Here is a 19,669-nt window from a genome sequence, read left to right on the forward strand (position 1 = left end):
TGCACTGCAGCTTTAAAAGTTTCACACTTAGAGACAGACTGGTTATCAAGAGTTGCAAAGCCTTAATTTTCCAGAGGATTATGTTTCTCTCTTAGCAAAGACCTTCTTGCAATGCTTTAGCAAACTTACACATATTTAGCAAATTTGCTGAACATATTCAGCTTCTGCCCATGAGCACAAAGCCGTCTTCAGAATTATAATTATTTAATCACTATCTTGCTTCTTAAGAACCAAACATTGCTCACATGCTTTCTGAATTCAGTCTTATAAGCTAGACCCTGTTTAAGAAAAAATAATTTTGCATTTTCTGTGCCTGAATGGGATACATATAGCTCTGAATACAGTTTGCATGGCGTCTCAGATAAAGCAAACTTTACTACATAAAAGTGCTGCTATTCCGAATCCCCAGCCATACCTTCGTAACTTTTAAAAGACTCAAAGAGCTCCACGAGAGACTGGGTACCCAACTGTTCATGGTACTTTGAAGCTACCTGCACACACAGCTGCAGGTTTTGTCGGATGTTGGCTGACAGCATGGCACGTAAGCACTCCACAGAATCTTCAACCGACAGAGAGCCAAAGAAGTTCACAAGCCACTACAAAAACAGGAGCCAAAACTAAGGTTCATATGATGAAGTGATGTTCACTTAACCCACTAGCCACTTACACCAAGCCAGATCAAGTCCCTAAAACACAACATTCTCTACTCTGACAGGAAGCGGCTTTCAGGCATAAGAAGGACCTTCTGCAAGATCTGTCACCAGACAGCCTTTAAACTGGAGGTGCTGGGAACTGAACCTGGGACCTTCTACATGCAAAGCTGGTGCTCTGCTATTGAGCTACAGCTCTACACCAACATTTACTTAAGTTGACTTCCAGTAAACTATGCCAACAGGTAACAGCAGCAAGCTTTAAAGGGATTAATCAGCAGATTAATAATTTAACTGGTGCCTCAGTAGGGACCAGTCTTAATCTGTAAAGACAGATAAAAACATGTATCTTCTGTCCTAGAGGCTATTCAAAGCACCATGATCAATAGGACTAATTTTAAGCGCATACTTTTTCAAGTTCTTATGGCTGCATTCACTGTAATAGTGAATAAGAAGGCTTATTCACTAGCAGCATGACTTATACAACTCTGAGTTTATGCTTCCTTTAAGATACTGAAGTAATGAGCAACAGTTCTTCTGAGGAACTTGGCGAATTTTATATGAATCCCCCTTCCTAACCTCCACCACCATCCTAAGGGGCAGGTCAGATCAACAGGTCCAAGGCCACTCAGAATACATCATAGCAGACAGAGGATTTTAACCTGGGTCCTACTCAGGAAAATTCAACAAATTGCCCATTCATCGATCATTTAGGGCCCCAGAAATGTGTCAAGGGCAACTGTGCTATTAGCATAGGTGAGTTTTAAAACTGCTAAACTAGACTTCTAGGTTTGAACAGCTGCATCACTGCAAATAAAGTAGATTAGGGGTCAGACACAGGTCTTGTAGGTCTTGATAGTCTGCAGTATACCCAACATACTCTGTACAAGTTACAAATAGCTTCAAGACAAAGCAACCAGAGCCTTTAAGAACCAAAGTGGTAGGAAGAGCAGGACTCCTCAGTCTCTTCAAGAGTAGCTGCCTCAGTGTCGAGCTGTGATGAGAACAGAGTGGAATTAAGAGCAGAATTTGGCCATGTCTCAGCATGAGGATTTGGTAGCTATGGCCTGCAGCCAACAAGAGGAAGACAGGCCAAATTGCTTCAGCAACTCCTGTAACTTTAAACCAGTAAGCAATTGCAAACAAGGGAATTTAACTGGTAGGTAAAGGCAAGAGAAGTAACAGTAATACTACTAAGGGGTTTTGATAAAGAGATGGCAAAGGAAAAAAGTTTGTATGGTGTTTAAAATGGGTTGTGGGGACAGAGGGAGATGTTCAGTGACAGGATTAGTTAACTTCTTGTTTGGAAACCTTGCCCTTAATCACAGATGCAGGAAGCCTTGGGATGGCTGAAAAACAAAAGTAACTTTGAATATGCTGTTTAGTACACTGTTATCACCCAAGTTGAATCCTATCCTTGGGAAGGATTCTGGGGATCATATTCCACAAGCCCCCCACACTGGGGGAAAGGGACGTAAGGGAGGTATGCAAAAATTCATGCTATAGACAGAAACATGACTGCCAAATACGCGCACACAAAAATCCAATTTTGGCCAGACAGTTATGGGTGTATCCTCTGCATCTGCAGACTTCGGGCAGGAAGCAGGATAGTCAATAAAACCGAGTTTGGCACTCTTAAGGCAAGACTCCCACTGCAGAATCAAAAAGATTTGCTAACAAGCTCACTTAAGCACAGGCTTGAGACTGGAGCCAGAAGAGAGTATGAAACATGTTTTAAGTTAAAGAAGCACCAACACACACCAAGAAATACGGCCTATCCTGCACTAAGACGGCTAAACAGTTAAGATGCAGCTGAGTGTACATATTCATCTTACCTCTGGGTTCAAGAGATGGGTATGAACAACAGCACGTTTGATGTCATAGAGATCAGTGTAGTGTTCCAGGGCTCTCTGCAGCAAGCCTGCCTTTTCACAAAGTTGGGCAATGTGGGCACGATCGTAGTGTGTAAACATTTGATTTCCCAGGATGGCATCTGCAACCTAAAGGAAGTTGCCAAATGGTCATGTAATTATGTAAAGACACATGTGCAAGGAAACTTTCAATGTTCTTAAAACCTATACTGATGAAGTTCTGCCAAGTTGTATTGTCGAAGGCTTTCACGGCCGGAGAACGATGGTTGTTGTGGGTTTTCTGGGCTGTATTGCCGTGGTCTTGGCATTGTAGTTCCTGACGTTTCGCCAGCAGCTGGGACTGGCATCTTCAGAGGTGTAGCACCGAAAGACAGAGATCTCTCAGTGACACTACACCTCTGAAGAGTGGCACTGAGAGATCTCTGTCTTTTGGTGCTACACCTCTGAAGATGCCAGCCACAGCTGCTGGCGAAACGTCAGGAACTACAATGCCAAGACCACGGCAATACAGCCCGGAAAACCCACAACAACCTTCTGCCAAGTTATCAAAATATAGTACTTTAACACACACAAAACCCAGCCCGCCCACCCCCCACCCTTCTTACTGGGCATGTCTTGTGATGTTTGCAGTCAAGGCCAAGGTTAGGGAGGACCTCACTGCCCCACCCCATAGCAGCTAGGGCCCAGGGCTGGGTGGCATGATTTGTGATTCTCCCCTGCAATGTGGAGCTTGGTTTTCTTGAAGCTAACTTCATTATGATTATCAAAACTGGTTTAGTTGCCTCTGAATAACCACGCCTCTGTGAAAACATACTGGGCCCAAATGAACCATCTCAAGTGTACCTTTGGAGGTTCTCTTTCTGTTCCATATCCTAGAAAAGTACTAGAAATGCACTTTGGCTTTTTAAAAAGAAACAGTAAGCCTTGTTTCAGATGCTTGAAAATGTTATATTCAACTCATTCTGCCTCTATATTCGAACCATTCTATGCCGAGGCTTAGAACTGTTAAGCCGATGCAGAGGGCGACTGTTAAAGGGAAAACTGAGGGAACTGGAACTTTTGTTGCAGGGAAGGCTGAAAGGATTCTGAAAGAAGTTAAATCCTAAATGATTACAGAAAGGGGTAGAGGGAGAATGCTTTTTGGTGAAAGAGTATTTAATGTTTCATGTACTGCCACCAGTCCAATCAACAACCTCAACTCAAAATTTTAGGCATTTTCAGTTCGTATTCCAGTGCCAAGGAAACTGAAGGATGTTTATTTGTTTAAGCAACTTTGGCACGTTCCTGTAGTAAGGCGTACACCATATTGTCACATTTTAAAACAGATTATACAGCTGGCATTTCCTTCTGCCAACGTGCATACTTAAGTGAGAATTTGCAGCTGTTTTGTCTGTACTTTGAAGAACAGCCTCTCTCTTGGAACTTAAAAAAACCAGCCTAGGGAGGAAGGAGAATTACCTGTGGAGCATGGATGAGGTTCATCTCAAGCAGACGGGTCTGAAGGTGTCCTTCAGCAGGACGGTTGTTTTTCAGAGCATCCAACAAGAAGGAGGTGCATTGCTGAATTAAGCTATTCTCCATGAATACATCTACAATCTAAATCAGACAGGAGTGGCTAGTGAGGCATGTGCTATGACTCTGTTTCAGGTTTTCTGTTTGCTGGAATTGCCATCGCCTCTCTTCAAACAGGACAATGAAATATGAAAAACCTAGTAGTTGTTAAGCCAATTCTACATATGCTGGTTTTAGAGTTACAGTATGAAGTCAATTTGGTCCCCTAAATATAGACATTAACAGTGAAATCTTAAGCAGAGTTACTCCAGTTGAAATCAGCAGGCTTAGACTGGAGTAACTTTGCTTAGGACTGCGCTGTAAATTAATTTCCAACTCACATTAGAACTCTCACTTAATGTTTTAAGATTTCAAATCAGTCCTACACATACTTATTGAATGCTACTGAACACCAATAATTCGAAGCAAACAGGCACTGCTGCAGGGTATTTTTAAGCATTCTAATATATTTTATCAGATTCAGGCTTCAAGCACAGCTATCCTTAACAAGATGAGCTGGGTACAACACTATAAACTCTGATGTGTATATCTGGCTGTCTATTCCTGTTAACCTAGACGTTTTCTGACCATCTTTAAGGAGCATATTCAGCAACTTTGTATACATCTTATTTGCTTATCAGTCTGAACACCACCTCCCACAGAAAAAGGTCAACTACACAATTACTTTACAAGAGACTAGAAAAGCTAGTACACTACAAATAATCTGGATTAAGAGATCAGAGACTAAAACCTACACTTTAAAGAGTCACCATTTAACAGTATTAAGGCTTCAGGGATATTCAAGCTTATCCTCTAAAAATGACAAATTAGAACAGGCTAAAGTCAATTTATTTATTTACCTGGTTAATGTTGGCCAGTGGTTCTTCATCCTGTACCAACATCTGGGCAAACTGAAGGCCCTGATCTGGGTTGACCCTCATTACACTTCTCAATAAGAAAATCCAGTCTGGTGTATAGCCAACCTATCAAAACAAACAAACCCAGCAATGTGCACATGTTAACCTTCTTGACATTTGCTTGAACTGCTGGAGTTCACAAGACCAGGAGTACAAACCTATGCAGACTTACTCTGGTCTTCAAATTAATGGGATTAAATTGGAATAACTCTGCATATGACTGTACTGCTGATCTGCACAGAAAAAGAAAACCAAGCACTCTCCCACACTTTAGGGTCAGAGAGAGACTCCGCATACTGACTTGGCATACGGGCCATGAGAGCAAGATCACATGGTCCAAGCCAGGTTCATATAATTTACATGTCTCAAGGATTCTGAGACATAACAAATCCTGGAAGTATTAGATATTTATAAATGCAGACAGAACAAGAGAAAGGATGAAAGATTAAAACAAGTGGGAAAGACATATGGCAAGTGTACAGGTTTTGTCTTTGGGGCTGCAAATGCATCTAGCATTCTGGAACTTAAGGGGAGTTTCATTCAACTGCAATAAATGCAGTGCTACATTTTTGTGCAGCACTACATTTTTGTCCACAAGGGTTCAGTCCACTAACATTCTAGAAATAACAAGACGGTTAAGCAATTAAGACAGAACAAGGTGACTGCGCCATATTACACTTAATACCGGAATGTTCCGAGGCCTTGCCTTATCTCTGGTAAGATAAAACTCAAGTATGTGTTCAAGAATTTTCTGTCTTGTAAGTTAAAATTTAGGTTACACAATCCCATACTGGGTGGAGGGCGGGGGTGGGTGGGGAGAAGCTACTGTACTCACCTTTTTGGCATAAAGAACAATTTTCTGGAATTGACCAGTCTCTGCAAAACACTGAATTACTTTGTTTGGTACATTTGCACGGAGATAAACACTAAGTGCAAGAGTTGGGTCAGCTGTCTTTACTAGGTCTCCAAGCTCTTCTGAACATTCCAGCTGAAACAGAAACAGAATTTCAGAGTAAAAAAAAATGGCTGTACATTTTACATCTTATTTTGTTAGAGCTGGACCACGTTTTGCAAGCTTTTACTGCACCTACCACTGCAAATGCTGATTACCGCTCCTGCTATGGCAAATAAATGTCATTTCCTACTACTGTTGAATGTATGCCTATTTGCATTTCAGTGATCCAATGTGCTGCTTTATTGATAAAAATTCAAGAATGCAACTGAAAATCTTGCCAGAAAGTATCTTGAGCTAGAAGATCCTGCAAGAAGCACACTATTTCCATGAACGTACCCAACTGCTACAGTCATCTTCTGGGCCCTACTTCGGGTGTCCCCATCTTCCAAGATTAGGCAGGTGACAACCCAGGAGAGAGTCTCCTCAATGATGGCAACAAAACTCTGGGTGTCTCTTCCTACAGAAACTCGCCTGTACCATTCCATTACCATCTGCTGTCAGCAGGTGACGACTCTGTTTCATCTGGTGTTCCCTCAGTGATCTCTCCTTCCTGCCCTCTGTTTTTATTGTTATGCTTTTGTATGTGTATTTTAGCTTAGTTTAATGGTGTGTTTGGTTTTTATGGTTTAAAAAGTGTTTTTATTATGTTTTTTTTAAAGTCTGTTAGCTGTCTTGGTGGTTCTTGAGGAGAGCAAAAATGCAGAGTATAAATTTTGTAAATAAAAAACATGGTCTTAGAGAATCATAGCTAGACTGTATAAAGCCAGCAGACCTCTCCACTGGGGTTACAGAGAGCATCAGTAACACATTTCTTATGAAAATGATTACCACTGTTCCTTCTGCCTAGACGGGAATGCAAATGTAGACAGCAAGGACAAATGGAACTTTCCAAGTATAAGTAACCCAAGGTGAAACAGGTTTTAAAATATTATCTGCCTACCTTATCCTCCTTTAGCCATTTCTCCAGAAGCTGTTTGCGACCTTGCTGAAGAACTGGACGGCAGAGTTCCAGAGACTCAAACTTGTTGAGCTGCCCTTGATCCAGGAGGATTCCAAAGTACTGTAGCAAGGGAGACGCTTGCCCAGGCTGAGCCGGTACGCTCTGGAACTTCCTGATAGTATCACTTGTCCGCAGGATTCCCTTAATATTGAAAGATGACGTTTTGAAGAGCCTGCTTCAAGGATAGTTCTAAGGCAAACAGCTCTCACCCAACTTGCAACCAAGTTGACCCCTGATTACTTATATTAGGTTTTGGTGCGCAAGCAGTAAGACCCCAGTCCTAAGCACACTTACTTGGGAATAACTCAACAGGGGCTATTTGCTTAGGGTTCCTCCAAGGAGTATGGATTTTTAAAGCTGTTACAAAAATAATGGATGGAGTAATGCATGCTAGCCATCACTTAGCCCCTCGAGATTCCACAGTCTCTATGTTGTAAAGGACCAGCCAAGGCCCAGAAGATGAAAAACACAGGTAGTGACAGTTTCAGGTGGGTAGCTGTTGGACTACAGTGAAAGAGCAAGATCTGGGTCCAACAGCACCTTAAAGACCAACTAGATTTCCAAGGTATGAGCTTTTGAAGGTCAAAACTCCCTTCATCAGGTATGAGGAGTGAAAAAGGAAGGGGTCTTTATAATACGGGCAGAGGTTTGGAGGGATATTAAGAGTGACAGGAAGCTAGCTACAATACATGTTGTAATTATCTTGATAGAGCAGGGGTGCAAAGAGCAGAAAATTAGCAACTACAAGAAAAATCCTACATTCCGATTCAACTCTGGGAGATCCATTGTTTCAAATCTGCAAATAAACTCAATTTCAACAATTTTACATTATAACTTTCCTTTGAAGTTTATTTGCTTGAGAACTGCTACTATTAAGTCAGTGACTGAATGATCTGGAAGATTAAAATGTTCTCCCACTGGTTTTTGAATGCTTGTGATTTTTTACCATCAGATTTATGTCCATTCACTCCTTTGCAAAGGGACTGACCTGTTTGTCCAATAAAGAGAATTGAAGGGCATTGCTGACACTTTATGGCATATATAAGCATTGGAAGATGAACAAATGAATGAGCCTGAGATGGTACAGCGGGTGTTTGGTCCAGTGATTGTGTTCGTGAAGTAACAGAGTTGGCATCTTGGTTTTTGCAGGCCTTGGTCCCAGAGTAGGGGAGTGAGGAGTTGTTTAAGGTTGCATGCTGTCTGTGGGCAAGAAAAAGTTTGCCTCCCAATGTCTGTGAGAGAGCAGTATCATTATCAAACATAGGTTGCAGATAATTAATGATGGTTGAACTGGTTTGAACTAGGAACTGTGACTACTAGTGGTGTTCTGCAGTTGTTTTGTTTGGGCTGCCTTGTAGCAGGTCATCCTTCAGTATCATTCTGGCTTTGTTGATCTGTTTTCTCTGAAGATAACTTTCCAGCCTTCAGATTTAACAATGGCTTGCTTGTGTCTTAGGCTTTCCCTATGTTTTAACACCATGGAAGTAGAAATTCCAAGCCACTGCATCCAAATCTACTGCCTAAACTCAGATCAACTGTATCACATAAGTAACTGTACCCAAAGGCTATAGCTCTATTTACTTCTAGATTAATTCTGAGCTTAGTTCTAACCAGTACCCATAAGCAAGCAAAACAGCCAGAGAAGAGAACTGCAGCCATCCTTTAGATGAGTCAAGATGATTAAAGCAAGTATTCCCCCCCCCAACCAGTAAAATAACTATTAAAAGGTTCCCAGACAAGAAGTAAAATATTGCAAGCAGAACCTTTAATTGTGTGTGGGGGGGGGTGGCGAGTGGGGGGAGATTGCTGCCCAATTAAATAGCAAAGCAGAGAGAGGTCCTACTGATTCCAAGTTCACATCAGGACATATCTCATTAATTGATGACGGAATTGCTGAAACCTCCCCTGCCTCTTTCCAACCCCAGAAACAGTGCTATTTAGTACTATTTCGGGTTGCTAGTTTAGCCAAGGTAATAATGTCACTTATTTCCATGCTCACCTTTGGTGCAGATGCTGCCACTTTGGCTGCTTCTGCATAGTTTCCCTGTGCAAAAAGAGTATTGAATTTTCTAGCAAAGAGTTCTTCTGCTCCAGCCAAGTTACTCCTAATGGCCATCCGCAGACCCAAGTCTGGATTCTGGAGAACGTTGGTGGCATAGTTCACAATGTTATCCTCTTCAACGCAAACAGAAAGTACCTATAGGAGGGGAAGAAAAAAATTAAACTAGAACATCCTTCAGCTTGTAGTGCCGTTGATACACCCATTTTATAGTACAAGATTTTAACACTCCTGTTTTAAGGAACTATAAAGGATATTATATTGCAACAGGATACCACTGCTACATATCAAATGCTAGCCAGAATAGGGGTTAGTATAGAGTCCCATTGAATAAAGTGAGAACTCCATCATTAACATCACAACACTTGTTTCAATGACAGCTTTGCCATGTACTTTAAAACTTAATGTTGGAGAAATTTTATTAGCGCCAACATCCATGCTTATATAGAAGGAATGATTAGGACTAATCCTAAAGGGAGGAGGAGCTTCAAGAAGATAACAGATTAATCTAGAGGTACCTACTTATTTTTTTATGTGTGTGTGTGTGTGTGTGTGTATGTCATTTATAGTCTGCCATTCTCACTGAGACTCAAGATGGATTACATATTGTGAGATCAGTACAATCAGTAGCAAGGACAAGGGTAGGCATGTCTATACAATGTCAAGGACATTTCCATAAACAGTGTCATAGGGTAGATAAATACAAGTTTACAGAGACCTAGCATTAGCAAGGATGCAATACAGGGTTGAAGGATTGCTGAAACAGAACATAATCCATCCTAGGATTGAGATTAGACAACATGAAGCACAAGCAGTATATACGAGTATATATTCAAAGCAACAGATAATATGTAAAGCAACATAATGGTGGAGCCCATGGTTCCCAACTCACTGGCAAAATGGATCACTGGACACTTACCATGAAGGGTCCTTCTCCTCTGAGGAATGGAGGACATCTTTGGTGCTTCCCACTATCCAATCAGGGAGGCAGGAACGCAATTATTTCTTCCTCTTCCTGTTGGTTTGTGGGTCACCCCTCCTATCAGTTCAGGTGACTCCACAAAACAGTAACTCAACATGAAGAACTTAACTTTAACTTTCTAACTCTGAAACGCGAGAGGAAGAAAGATATCAAAAGGAAGTCTAGAACTTGAGGGAGAAGCAAGGAGACCAGCAGACGAAGACCCTGGGAGGGCAAGATGTCCTCCATTCCTCAGAGGAGAAGGACCCTTCACGGTAAGTGTCCAACGGTCCATTCTCCCTCTGAGACGGAGGACATCTTGGGTGCTCCCAAAGCAGTCAGTTTTCCTTGGGTAGGGAGTGGTCTTCGTTCTGGATCACATGTTGAAGCACTCTTCTCCCAAAGGCGGCATCCGCCGAGTTGTATGTATTTAGCCTATAGTGCTTTACAAATGTTGAGATTGATGACTATGTAGCGGCCTTGCACACTTCTTCTACCGATGCTTGGTTGTTGAATGCAGCGTTTGTAGCTGTGCTCCTTATAGAGTGAGCTGTAATGCCTTCTGGAATCTCTGTTTGATACTCTGTATGCGTCTGCGATGCATGACCTGATACAGTCCTACGGCCACCGAAGACATTTTTCTCCTGACATTAGGAGGGCTGATGTTAATGAAGATGGAATCTGACCTTCTGATGTCCTCTGTCCTATTAAGGTAAGTTTTGAGGGCCGTCCTTATGTCCAGATAGTGCCATTCCTTCTCCTTGGGATGTCTTGGCGATGGGCAGAAGGAAGGTAGATTAATCTCTTGATTTCTGTGAAAGATGGAACTTGTCTTTGGGATAAAAGTAGGGTCCATGCACGGGATCACCTTGTCTTTGTGGAATATGCGTGAGGTTTCAGTGAAAGAGCGCTGAGTTCTGATATTCTCCTAGCGGAAGTGATAGCGACTAGGAAAATAGTCTTTAATCTCAGCTACTTCAGTGGGATTTCCTTCAGTGACTCGAACAGCGGTTTGGTCAGAGCTTGAAGAACGATGTTGAGTCTCTAAGTCGGAAATCGATGGACCATCGGCGGGCTTGCAAGGTTGCCCCTTTAACGAAGCGCTGAACATGAGGTTGGTTAGACAGCTTTAGTCCCTCCATAAGTGGCAAGATCGAGTCCAGGGCTGCAATCTGCCTCTTGATAGTGGCTGGCTTTAAGCCTGAGTCCAGGCCGTCTTGTAAGAACATCAACACCTCACTGAGTGATGGGTGTAGAGGGTCTACCTTCTTCTTCCTAGCCCACCTGTTGAAGGCCTTCCAAGTGGTGTTATATATTCTTATTGTTGAACCCTTTCTTGAGGTCAGTATCGTACTGACTACTTTCAGTTGGAAGCCTAGGCTAGTTAGGGAGCCCCTCTACATTTCCAGGTGGTCAGACACAATCAATCTGGATGGGGGTGCCAGATGGGACCCTGATGCAGCAGGTCCGGGGTCGTCTGAAGTGGTAGAGGAGGCGCCTCTGCCATTTCCTGTAGTGACAAGAACCATGAGCGTCATGGCCACCAAGGAGCTATAACTATGACTTGAGCTCCCTGTTACTGTATCCTCCACAGGAGCTTTGGAAGGATGGGTATTGGCAGGAAGGCATACAGTAATCCCTGAGGCCATTGAGAGGTGAGGTATGTTCTCTGTGCACGGGTGTTGAAATCTGGACATGAATTGCGGCACCTGGTGGTTCAGATGGGATGCAAACAAGTCCATTATGGGCGTTCTGAAATGAGTCGTTATTGCCTCTTGAGGGTCCACTCCCCTGGCTGAATAGTTTGTTTGCTTAGCCAATCCGCTTGGATGTTGTCCAGCCCCCTTATGTGCTCTGCCCCAATCGACTTCAGGTGGGATTCTGCCCAAACCAGGATCTTGATCGCCTCCTTGAGGAGTGCTGAGGAGCGGGTTCCCCCTTGTCGATTGATGTAAGATTTCGCTGACATATTGTCAGCGCGGATCAGGATGTCTCGGCCCGCAGTCATGTCAGAGAATCTGATTAGGGCTAGCCTGATGGCTCCCAATGCTAGTATGTTGATTGGGAGCCGCGACTCCTCTGGAGACCATTGCCCCTGGGTTGGGATTCCTTCCAAGGATGCTCCCCATCCCGTGAGACTTGCATCCGTGAATAACTGGGTTACTTGGGGAGTCAGGAAGCTCTTTCCTTTTCTCAGGTTTTGGTCTTTGGTCCACCACAGGAGGCTTTCTTTGACCTTCCAAGGTATGTTTATCGCCATATGCAACTTTGTCATGATGAGAAATTGATAAGGACGTAGTAGTGACATCAGAGCCCAAGAGTGCAGTCGTCCCCAATAAATGGTCTTGCAGTTTGCTGTTAATGTGCCCATGAGTTTGGATAGTGTCATCAGGGGTACCGACCTGCTCTGGAGAACCGAGGTGATTAGATTCTTGGTCTTCTGTATTTTCTCCTGGGGAAGAAAGAAACCACACCTTTTCGAGATGATTATCAAACCCGGGTGTTGGATAGCTTGAGTGGGCTGAAGGGAACATTTTTTCAGGTTTATCAGAAAACCATGATGCTGCAAGAAATGTACTGTTATCCAGGTGTCCTATAGCGCTTTTTCTCGGGAGTTGGCTCGGACGAGGATGTCATCCAGATAGGGATGAACATGGACGCCTTTCTCCCTGAGTCGGACTACTGGGTTGATGAGTACCTTGGTGAAGACTCTTGGTGCTGTGACCAGACCGAATGGCAAGGCATGAAATTGGTAGTGGTTGTGCTTGACGTGGAATCGCAGGTAACGGCGATGAGATGCATTGACTGGGATATGAAGTTAAGCTTCCGTCAAGTCTATTGACTTCAAAAAACTCTCCTGTTTGGAGGACCTCTGATATTGAATGGAGTGTCTCTACCTGGAATCCTCTTACCGTTAGGAATTTGTTCATGAATTTTAGATCTAATATTGCTTTCCAATCTCTGTTCCTCTTTGGAACCGTGAAAAAGATGGAGTAAACTCCTTTGCCTCGTTCCTGGGGAGGGACAGGGTCTATTGCTTGTATCCTAAGTAGATGGTCGATTGCCTGATGAGTAATAAGGTTTCTGTGTGTTTTTCCGTAGGGGGGATGAGATGAATCTGTCTGGAGGATGGGTTTCGAACCCTATCGAGTAGCCTCTGGAGACAACTTCCAGGGTCCATCCGTCTGCTCTGGAGTCGATCCATGCTTGGTGGAATTGAAGCAGTCTCCCCCCCTACCAGTTCCTGACACGAGTCAGGATTTAGATGTCTTGTTCTCAAAGTCCTGTCTGTCCCCTCTGGGTTGGTAATGCCTGTTGGATTTGGTCCCAAAGGGCCCACACTTGAAGCTCAGTTTGAGATTGTTCCAGGACGGACGTTTTGAATCCTGTCTTGGCCTAGCCAGGGTATGGTAGTTTCAAAAGGACTGTGTGCCAAACGGGCATCTGTCAGTTCTGTGCAGGGTCATGGGAAGCGCTTTTTTCTTGTCCTTTGTTTCCACAAGAATCCTGCATCTCCGTTGCCTGTCATCTGAGCTTCTTGGCTGAAATGCATGGCTCCAGAGCCGTATCAGTGCCAGGAGCAGGCTCCAATCACGAAGGCAGAACTGCACCGGTTAATTGTGAATCAACCGCGGCTGCAGCATTCGTAGAGAGGCCAGTTTCCTCTCCGTCTTCCCCCACGAAGCTCACATCAGAATCCATCTCTGATTGGTGGCCAAGCTTGCTCTCAAAGATACAGTAAGGCAGATAAAAGAGGGGAGAGAGATAAGGTAGAAGTAGAAGCAGAAATAGGGTTGAAGAGAAAATGAAAGTGAAAGAAGGATCAGTGAGCATGCTGCAGGCTTCTGCTCTCCCTGGAGGCAGGAAAGAACTGAGAGGAGGGGTGACCCACACACCAACAGGAAAAGGAAGAAATAATCTGAGTTCCTGCCTCCCTGATTGGAAGGTAGGAATCACCCAAGATGTCCTCTGCCTCAAAGGGAGAACATCCAGGACCCCCTCCCTACAATATCGCCCTCCTTTCTGAGTAAAAAAGCCTTTTTGAATAATTCAGTTTTGCATTGTTTTCAGAAAGCCAAGAGTGTGGGAGCCCTCCTGACCTCCTCAGACAGGCTGTTCCATAGGGTAGAGGCCACCACAGAAAAGGCCCTTGTACGGGCCGGGAAGACAGAATAGTTCTATAGTCTGAGTGAAAGAGCAGTCACCATGTGTATGAGCAAACATCTGCAATGGACTAATTGTTTGAAGTACATATGTTTGAGAATGACTTTGTGCAATTTTAAGACAACAGAAACTGAAACCTGTAGTAATTACTCCAGAACCCAGTATAAGTGGCTTGAAGAAATCTAGATTCAATTGAAGAGGTAGATTCAGAGTAAAGATTCTTCAGAAAGATATAGTACTCTACAGCTCAAAAATTTCCACTGAAATGAGCCTTACCTGTCCTTTTTTGTTCACACCAATTATTCCTGAAGTAGGCTCATGAGGTGCTGTTACAAAGATAGTGTCTGCACTAATACGGTTCATATAGATGCATACGCCAGATTCCAAGTCGTACATATGAATGTATCCATATTTTGTAATCAGATAGATTACGCCATGCTTTGTTCCAATCTACCAAAACCAGGAAGAATTCCAGTGTTAGTATTGAACAGTTTATAACTACGAAACCATTTTAAAACTTATTTAGAAGTCACAACTAGCATACTGAACTTTTAAAAATATAGTTAGGAAAGCAGATGCAGTATTAAGTTGCTCTCCACCAAAAACGAAGCTTAATTTTAAAAAGCTCTCATGGCTCAGTTACAGAAGTTCTGTTCTAGAGTTATAAAAGCTCAGTTTTCTTCATAGCAAGTACAATCAAGAATATAACATATACAGCAATAGAAGGATGAGTTGATTCTGAGTGTATCCATCTACAGCACAAGACAAATGCTTATTTTGTCAAGAATCAACAGCTGCAGAAATGCATGCATTAGTACTGATTGTGCCAATTTCATCAGTGAGCAGAGGGCTTCTTGTGTGTAAAGTGCAATCAGGTCACCGCTAACTTATGGTGACCCCATAGGGTTTTCAAGGCAAGAGATATTCAAAAGGTGGTCCTGCCATTGCCTGCCTCTGTGTAGCCATCCAAGGTCTTCCTTGGCAGCCTCTCATCCAAGTACTAATCAGGCCTGATCCTACTTAGCTTCCAAGATCTGTCGAGATCAAGCTAGCCTGGGTCACCCACATCAGGAAGAATGCTTCTTGCCAGTATATTATTTTTAAGGATCTTGTACTTCCATGCTCAGACTGCAAGGAAAAAGTATCATGCAGTTCTGCTAATACAATCCATACAAGTTAAGACAGCTCACTAGAAATGCTGAACTCATTTATTACCTGCATTGCTACTGGGAAGTCTGTTTGAGCCTCAGGAGGGAAAAAGACATCAACAGCTTTCTTGACAAAGGGCTGGTTTCCAGCAGCAGGTTGGCCTACTTCAATTATATGCAGCTGTAAAGACAATTATTAGTTTTAAGACAGCATTTATGATTAACTGCATAAACTAAACCGAGAAGGTATGGCAAAATTTTGGCATTTGTGTTTAAGAGAAGACAACTCCCATACCTCTTTGATTTTCCCTGGATGAAAACTTAGATTCTTAGCAGTGCATTTTGTTCAGAACTTTAATATTCCAAATGTTTTAGAATGCTGAACATCTCAGGCTAAGCCATTTTAAGTTCACTGCAGTAATGATCATCCAAATCAAAAAGGCTTTTCTGAACCCATTGTCACATTACATCTTAAAATCATCACTAGGAGTTTCATCTTACACCTTGACATATAAAGCTTTTTTGGATCTTTCACAAGGGACTGCAGCATTTAGCTAAATAGTGCAAGCTATTAGTATTGCCAAAAAAGTTAAGAAACCTCTCACTTGTTAACAGTCTCAACTCTCTGAATAAAAGCAACCATTAGCATCAATAAAAGAGCAAAAAAGTAAGCATTAAAATTCTACCTTGCCTCCTGCAGGGCTTCGCACAGCAAAACAGAAGAGAGTGGATTGCTTGGCATTTCCTTCTATTTTGAACTCTGCAAATGCTGCTGCATGACCCTCTATTGGTTGGGAAACTTTTCTGTCCACTGAATACAATTGCATGGCACCAACCACACGATTTTGCTAACAGAAACAAGAACCACATACATTAATAGGACAAGAGCTTTACCAATGACAAGATTCAGAAATCTTTACCCTTCCAAAGGACCTCCTGCTATTAACTCAACTGAACAGATTCAGACCCATACCATATACCCATGCCTATATGAACTACTAAGAAAGCCAAACATCTTGCTTACAATATATTCAGTAAACTACAGCTCTACCTACCAACCATGTCTAAGAAACACTTATTTCATCTTACAGGTATTAAATAAAGCTGTAGACTCCTCCCCAACCTCCATTTATTGTACAGCATTTATTTCATTTATACCCCACTTTTTCCCAATGGGGCCCTAAAGCAGCTTACATCACTCTCTCCGCTCTTATCCTCAACAACCCTGTGAAGTAGGGCTGGCTGAGAGTGTGACTGAGTGACCCAAGGTAGCCCAGCAAATTTCCACGGCAGAGTCGGGATTCAAACCTGGGTGTCTCTGATCTAGGCCAACTCACCACACTGGTTCTCGTTTCTTACCTGGGCAGAGATGCCTATTAGGAGTAACCATTTCTGATTTTCATCGGTTCTGTAGTTGATTATTTGGCAGCCTGCAAGACTGGCGTGTCTGTCGAACATCTTTTGAGGGAGTGATTCTCCCTCCATACTCCAATGATAGACTGCAGTCTCTGTCACTAAAGCAACAGTATTCACAGATATCCACTTCCAGAAGATCACTTCCTCTGCCATTGTGTGAGCCTTCATTTTACTTTTCATCTCAATGTTAAAGATCTGAAGTGTTTTCCCCGCTAGTATATAAAATACAAACAACAAGGAGAAATCACAGAACTCCAAAATATTAAACAATAGCTACTTCCCCAGCTTACATTTGTGTTACAAGAGGTAAACCCAAGCAAATTTAGAATTCTTTTCTAGGACAACAGTTAAAGACAAAAGCCTACACTACACATGCAGTGTAAAGAGGTGGCAGAACCCTGATGTGGCGGAGTGGATAGTGTTGTCACATTGTTAATGTCATCCCATTCCAAAATCCCACATATATTCAGACAAATCTTTGCAAGAGAAAACAAGCACAACAGAGAAAAGGCCCAGCCACTATGATGGTTTTCTACCCACAGAAGTTTCAAGTAGGTAGCCATGTTGGTCTGCATTACAACAAGCAGGATTTGAGCCCAGGGCACCTTAGAGACCAACAAGATTTTCAGAAAATAAGCTTCTGAAAAATCAGAGCTCCCTCCTTAGAGCTTTGACGTTCTAAAGCTTATACCCTGAAAATCTTGTTGGTCTCTAAGATGCCACTGAACTCAGGTCCTACTGTTATACCGGCAGGAAATTTTTTTTTTTATGTCTGAATGTTTCCAAAGCCGGTCCTCATCTACAAAATGGGCTTTTTAAAACCATTCTACAGCCTCAGGATTCTGCCATCTCAGTCTACTGAATGTGTAGGTCCAGCCATATTTAAAGCACTAGGGAGTAGAGTACAGCAGTTACATTGCCAAGGTTTGATGTTCACAGAGGAAGATGCTAATCCATAGCTGTATTCAATGGACTTGAAACTCTTGTCACCAATATGTGAAGTGCAAACTGTAAGCAAGATCACACAATATTTAGTATCAAAAGTTCTCAAAATGGAAATAACGAAAGGTTAGTGTGCTTTTATTTGGTGATGCCTACACATCATTTCCAGTCTTTCAAAAGTAAAGCTACATTAAGAAAAATGAAAGGGATATTCAAGGTTCACAGCATTAGAGAGAGATTCTAAAAGGTTAGCAGATGTGGAATTGTCTAGAAAACAGGGGTGTTAAGAATTAGCTGGGAAGAATGTATGACCTTCCCCTACACTCCATTGCTTCACTGTTGAAAGCGAGACTTGGAATGGCTAAGGCTAGATAGATCAAAGGTGGCCCTAGTCTGAGACACCAGGCACATCCTTAAAAAAAGTTAAGTTTGGCATTTTCTACTTAGACAGTTCTAATTCATGTTCCACCCTGCCTTAAAATTCAAATTTTTCTGGGACAGTCTCTCAACAAATTTAAGAGCAGGTTTCAAACAAGCCGTTTCTAGGATAATCTACTGCCCAGCACCTTTATTGTGCAAACAAAAAGGTTGTTTGAAAGCTATAACTCATGTACCTTTCACCTCCATTTTGTTCATGCTTTAAGTAACCTAGAATATAACAATTCAGCACTGATCTAAAAAACTTCAAACTTGTTTCACTGCTAGGAGAAATGAAGTAGTTTTGTGTGGTTTTCTATACCACCCGAATGGGCAAGTGTCATTTACAAGCAATTACTGGTACACAAGTAAGCCAAACCTAAGAAAACAATGTCCGTTACTCTCTAAAACCGGACTAGATTCTACCAGTATTGCAACTTAAGGCAGCTTAAAGTTAATACTCAGAATTTACATACCCAACATTAAGTCTACATGTTCCTGACAACATAGGCTCTAGCACACAAAAGCTCATAACAGAACAGGAACTTGTCTTTAGTGTACCACAATATCTTTCTGTTTTTGCTGCCAACAAATTAACATGGCCATGCCATTGGTATTCTTTTCCTAGCAACTGGTTATGTTCATGTATAGCTAGAATAATCTAGCTAAATAAACCAGATTGCTATAAAGCTATCTTAAACTGAACACTTCAAACAAAAAGCCTTCAAAGGCAACCTCAAACTCTTTTGACATCTATGAGCTTCACTTCATGATCTATGAACTCCTCTCTCGTATACTATACCAAACTGAATTAAATGCCATCTGCAGGCTCTAGAAACCTTGTGTGCTCCAAAAGCCTGGAACTGCAAGTATGCAACTACATGGTTCTCAAGGCTTTAAGGTCAGAGTTAGGCTGGTTAAGCAGCATGTCAAGCCACAACAGAAATAAATAAAAATCTCATTTTTTGACTGAATTATCCAGAAAAGTTAACTTAGAATTGTCTCTAGTCAGAAGCAAAGTGATTCAGGTACACAGCTCCTACTTTTTACTACTTCATTCTAAATTGGAGCTCTGTCACTTTAAAAAGGAAGTAAACACTGTTAACCCAATTGAACTATCCCGCATCTGAAAGGAGAACAGATTATTCATTCTTTTCTCTAGAAGCAAAACTGGCCTGGATCCAGAAAAGGGCAAAAGGAGAAATGAAGCACTATTCATCTTGATAAGCAACAGCAAAAATACCAAGATTCAAACCACAAACAATCTATAGGCGCTGAGAAGGAAAGATCAAGGAAGTCTTTTTTCAAAGTGTTCACCTCAAACTGAAGCCAGTAGTCTCCCTTAGCAGCTAAACATTTGCTTTCTACATATAGTACCACTCAGACAAGTTCTCTCTCATCCTCTATTTTTGACCTGTGTCCAGAGTCAGCTTCAAGCCCCTAGCTACAGGCGTTCGCATTTTATTCATTTGCATTCTACAGAGGCAAGTGCTAGTCCCACAAGGAAAAGTAAATCTTTGAAGATGGATGGGTATGAATAATTATGCTGAGACCTTACTATTGCAACAATGTAAAGGAGGACGCTAAAATTTTCAAGATGAGGATGTATTGTTCGACA

At 42.2% G+C, this 19,669-nt stretch overlaps 1 protein-coding gene across 4 annotated transcripts in view; it reads right to left on the reverse strand.

Moving 5' to 3' along the window:
• CLTCL1 (clathrin heavy chain like 1) overlaps window positions 1-19,669 on the reverse strand; it is a 61,121-nt gene that overhangs the window by 25,925 nt on the left and 15,527 nt on the right. For all 4 annotated transcript variants that reach the window (XM_054996332.1, XM_054996331.1, XM_054996334.1 and 1 more), the window contains exons 3-13: window positions 16,636-16,904; window positions 15,963-16,124; window positions 15,344-15,457; window positions 14,405-14,578; window positions 8,944-9,141; window positions 6,885-7,085; window positions 5,825-5,977; window positions 4,933-5,055; window positions 3,980-4,117; window positions 2,486-2,650; window positions 416-596 (exon numbers count right to left, since the gene is read on the reverse strand). In XM_054996332.1, the coding sequence (XP_054852307.1) occupies window positions 416-596; window positions 2,486-2,650; window positions 3,980-4,117; window positions 4,933-5,055; window positions 5,825-5,977; window positions 6,885-7,085; window positions 8,944-9,141; window positions 14,405-14,578; window positions 15,344-15,457; window positions 15,963-16,124; window positions 16,636-16,904 (1,878 nt within the window). The remainder of the gene's footprint in view (window positions 1-415; window positions 597-2,485; window positions 2,651-3,979; window positions 4,118-4,932; window positions 5,056-5,824; window positions 5,978-6,884; window positions 7,086-8,943; window positions 9,142-14,404; window positions 14,579-15,343; window positions 15,458-15,962; window positions 16,125-16,635; window positions 16,905-19,669) is intronic.

The sequence above is a fragment of the Eublepharis macularius genome, chromosome 13 (assembly GCF_028583425.1).
Source record: "Eublepharis macularius isolate TG4126 chromosome 13, MPM_Emac_v1.0, whole genome shotgun sequence".
NCBI classification, from domain to species: domain Eukaryota; kingdom Metazoa; phylum Chordata; class Lepidosauria; order Squamata; family Eublepharidae; genus Eublepharis; species Eublepharis macularius.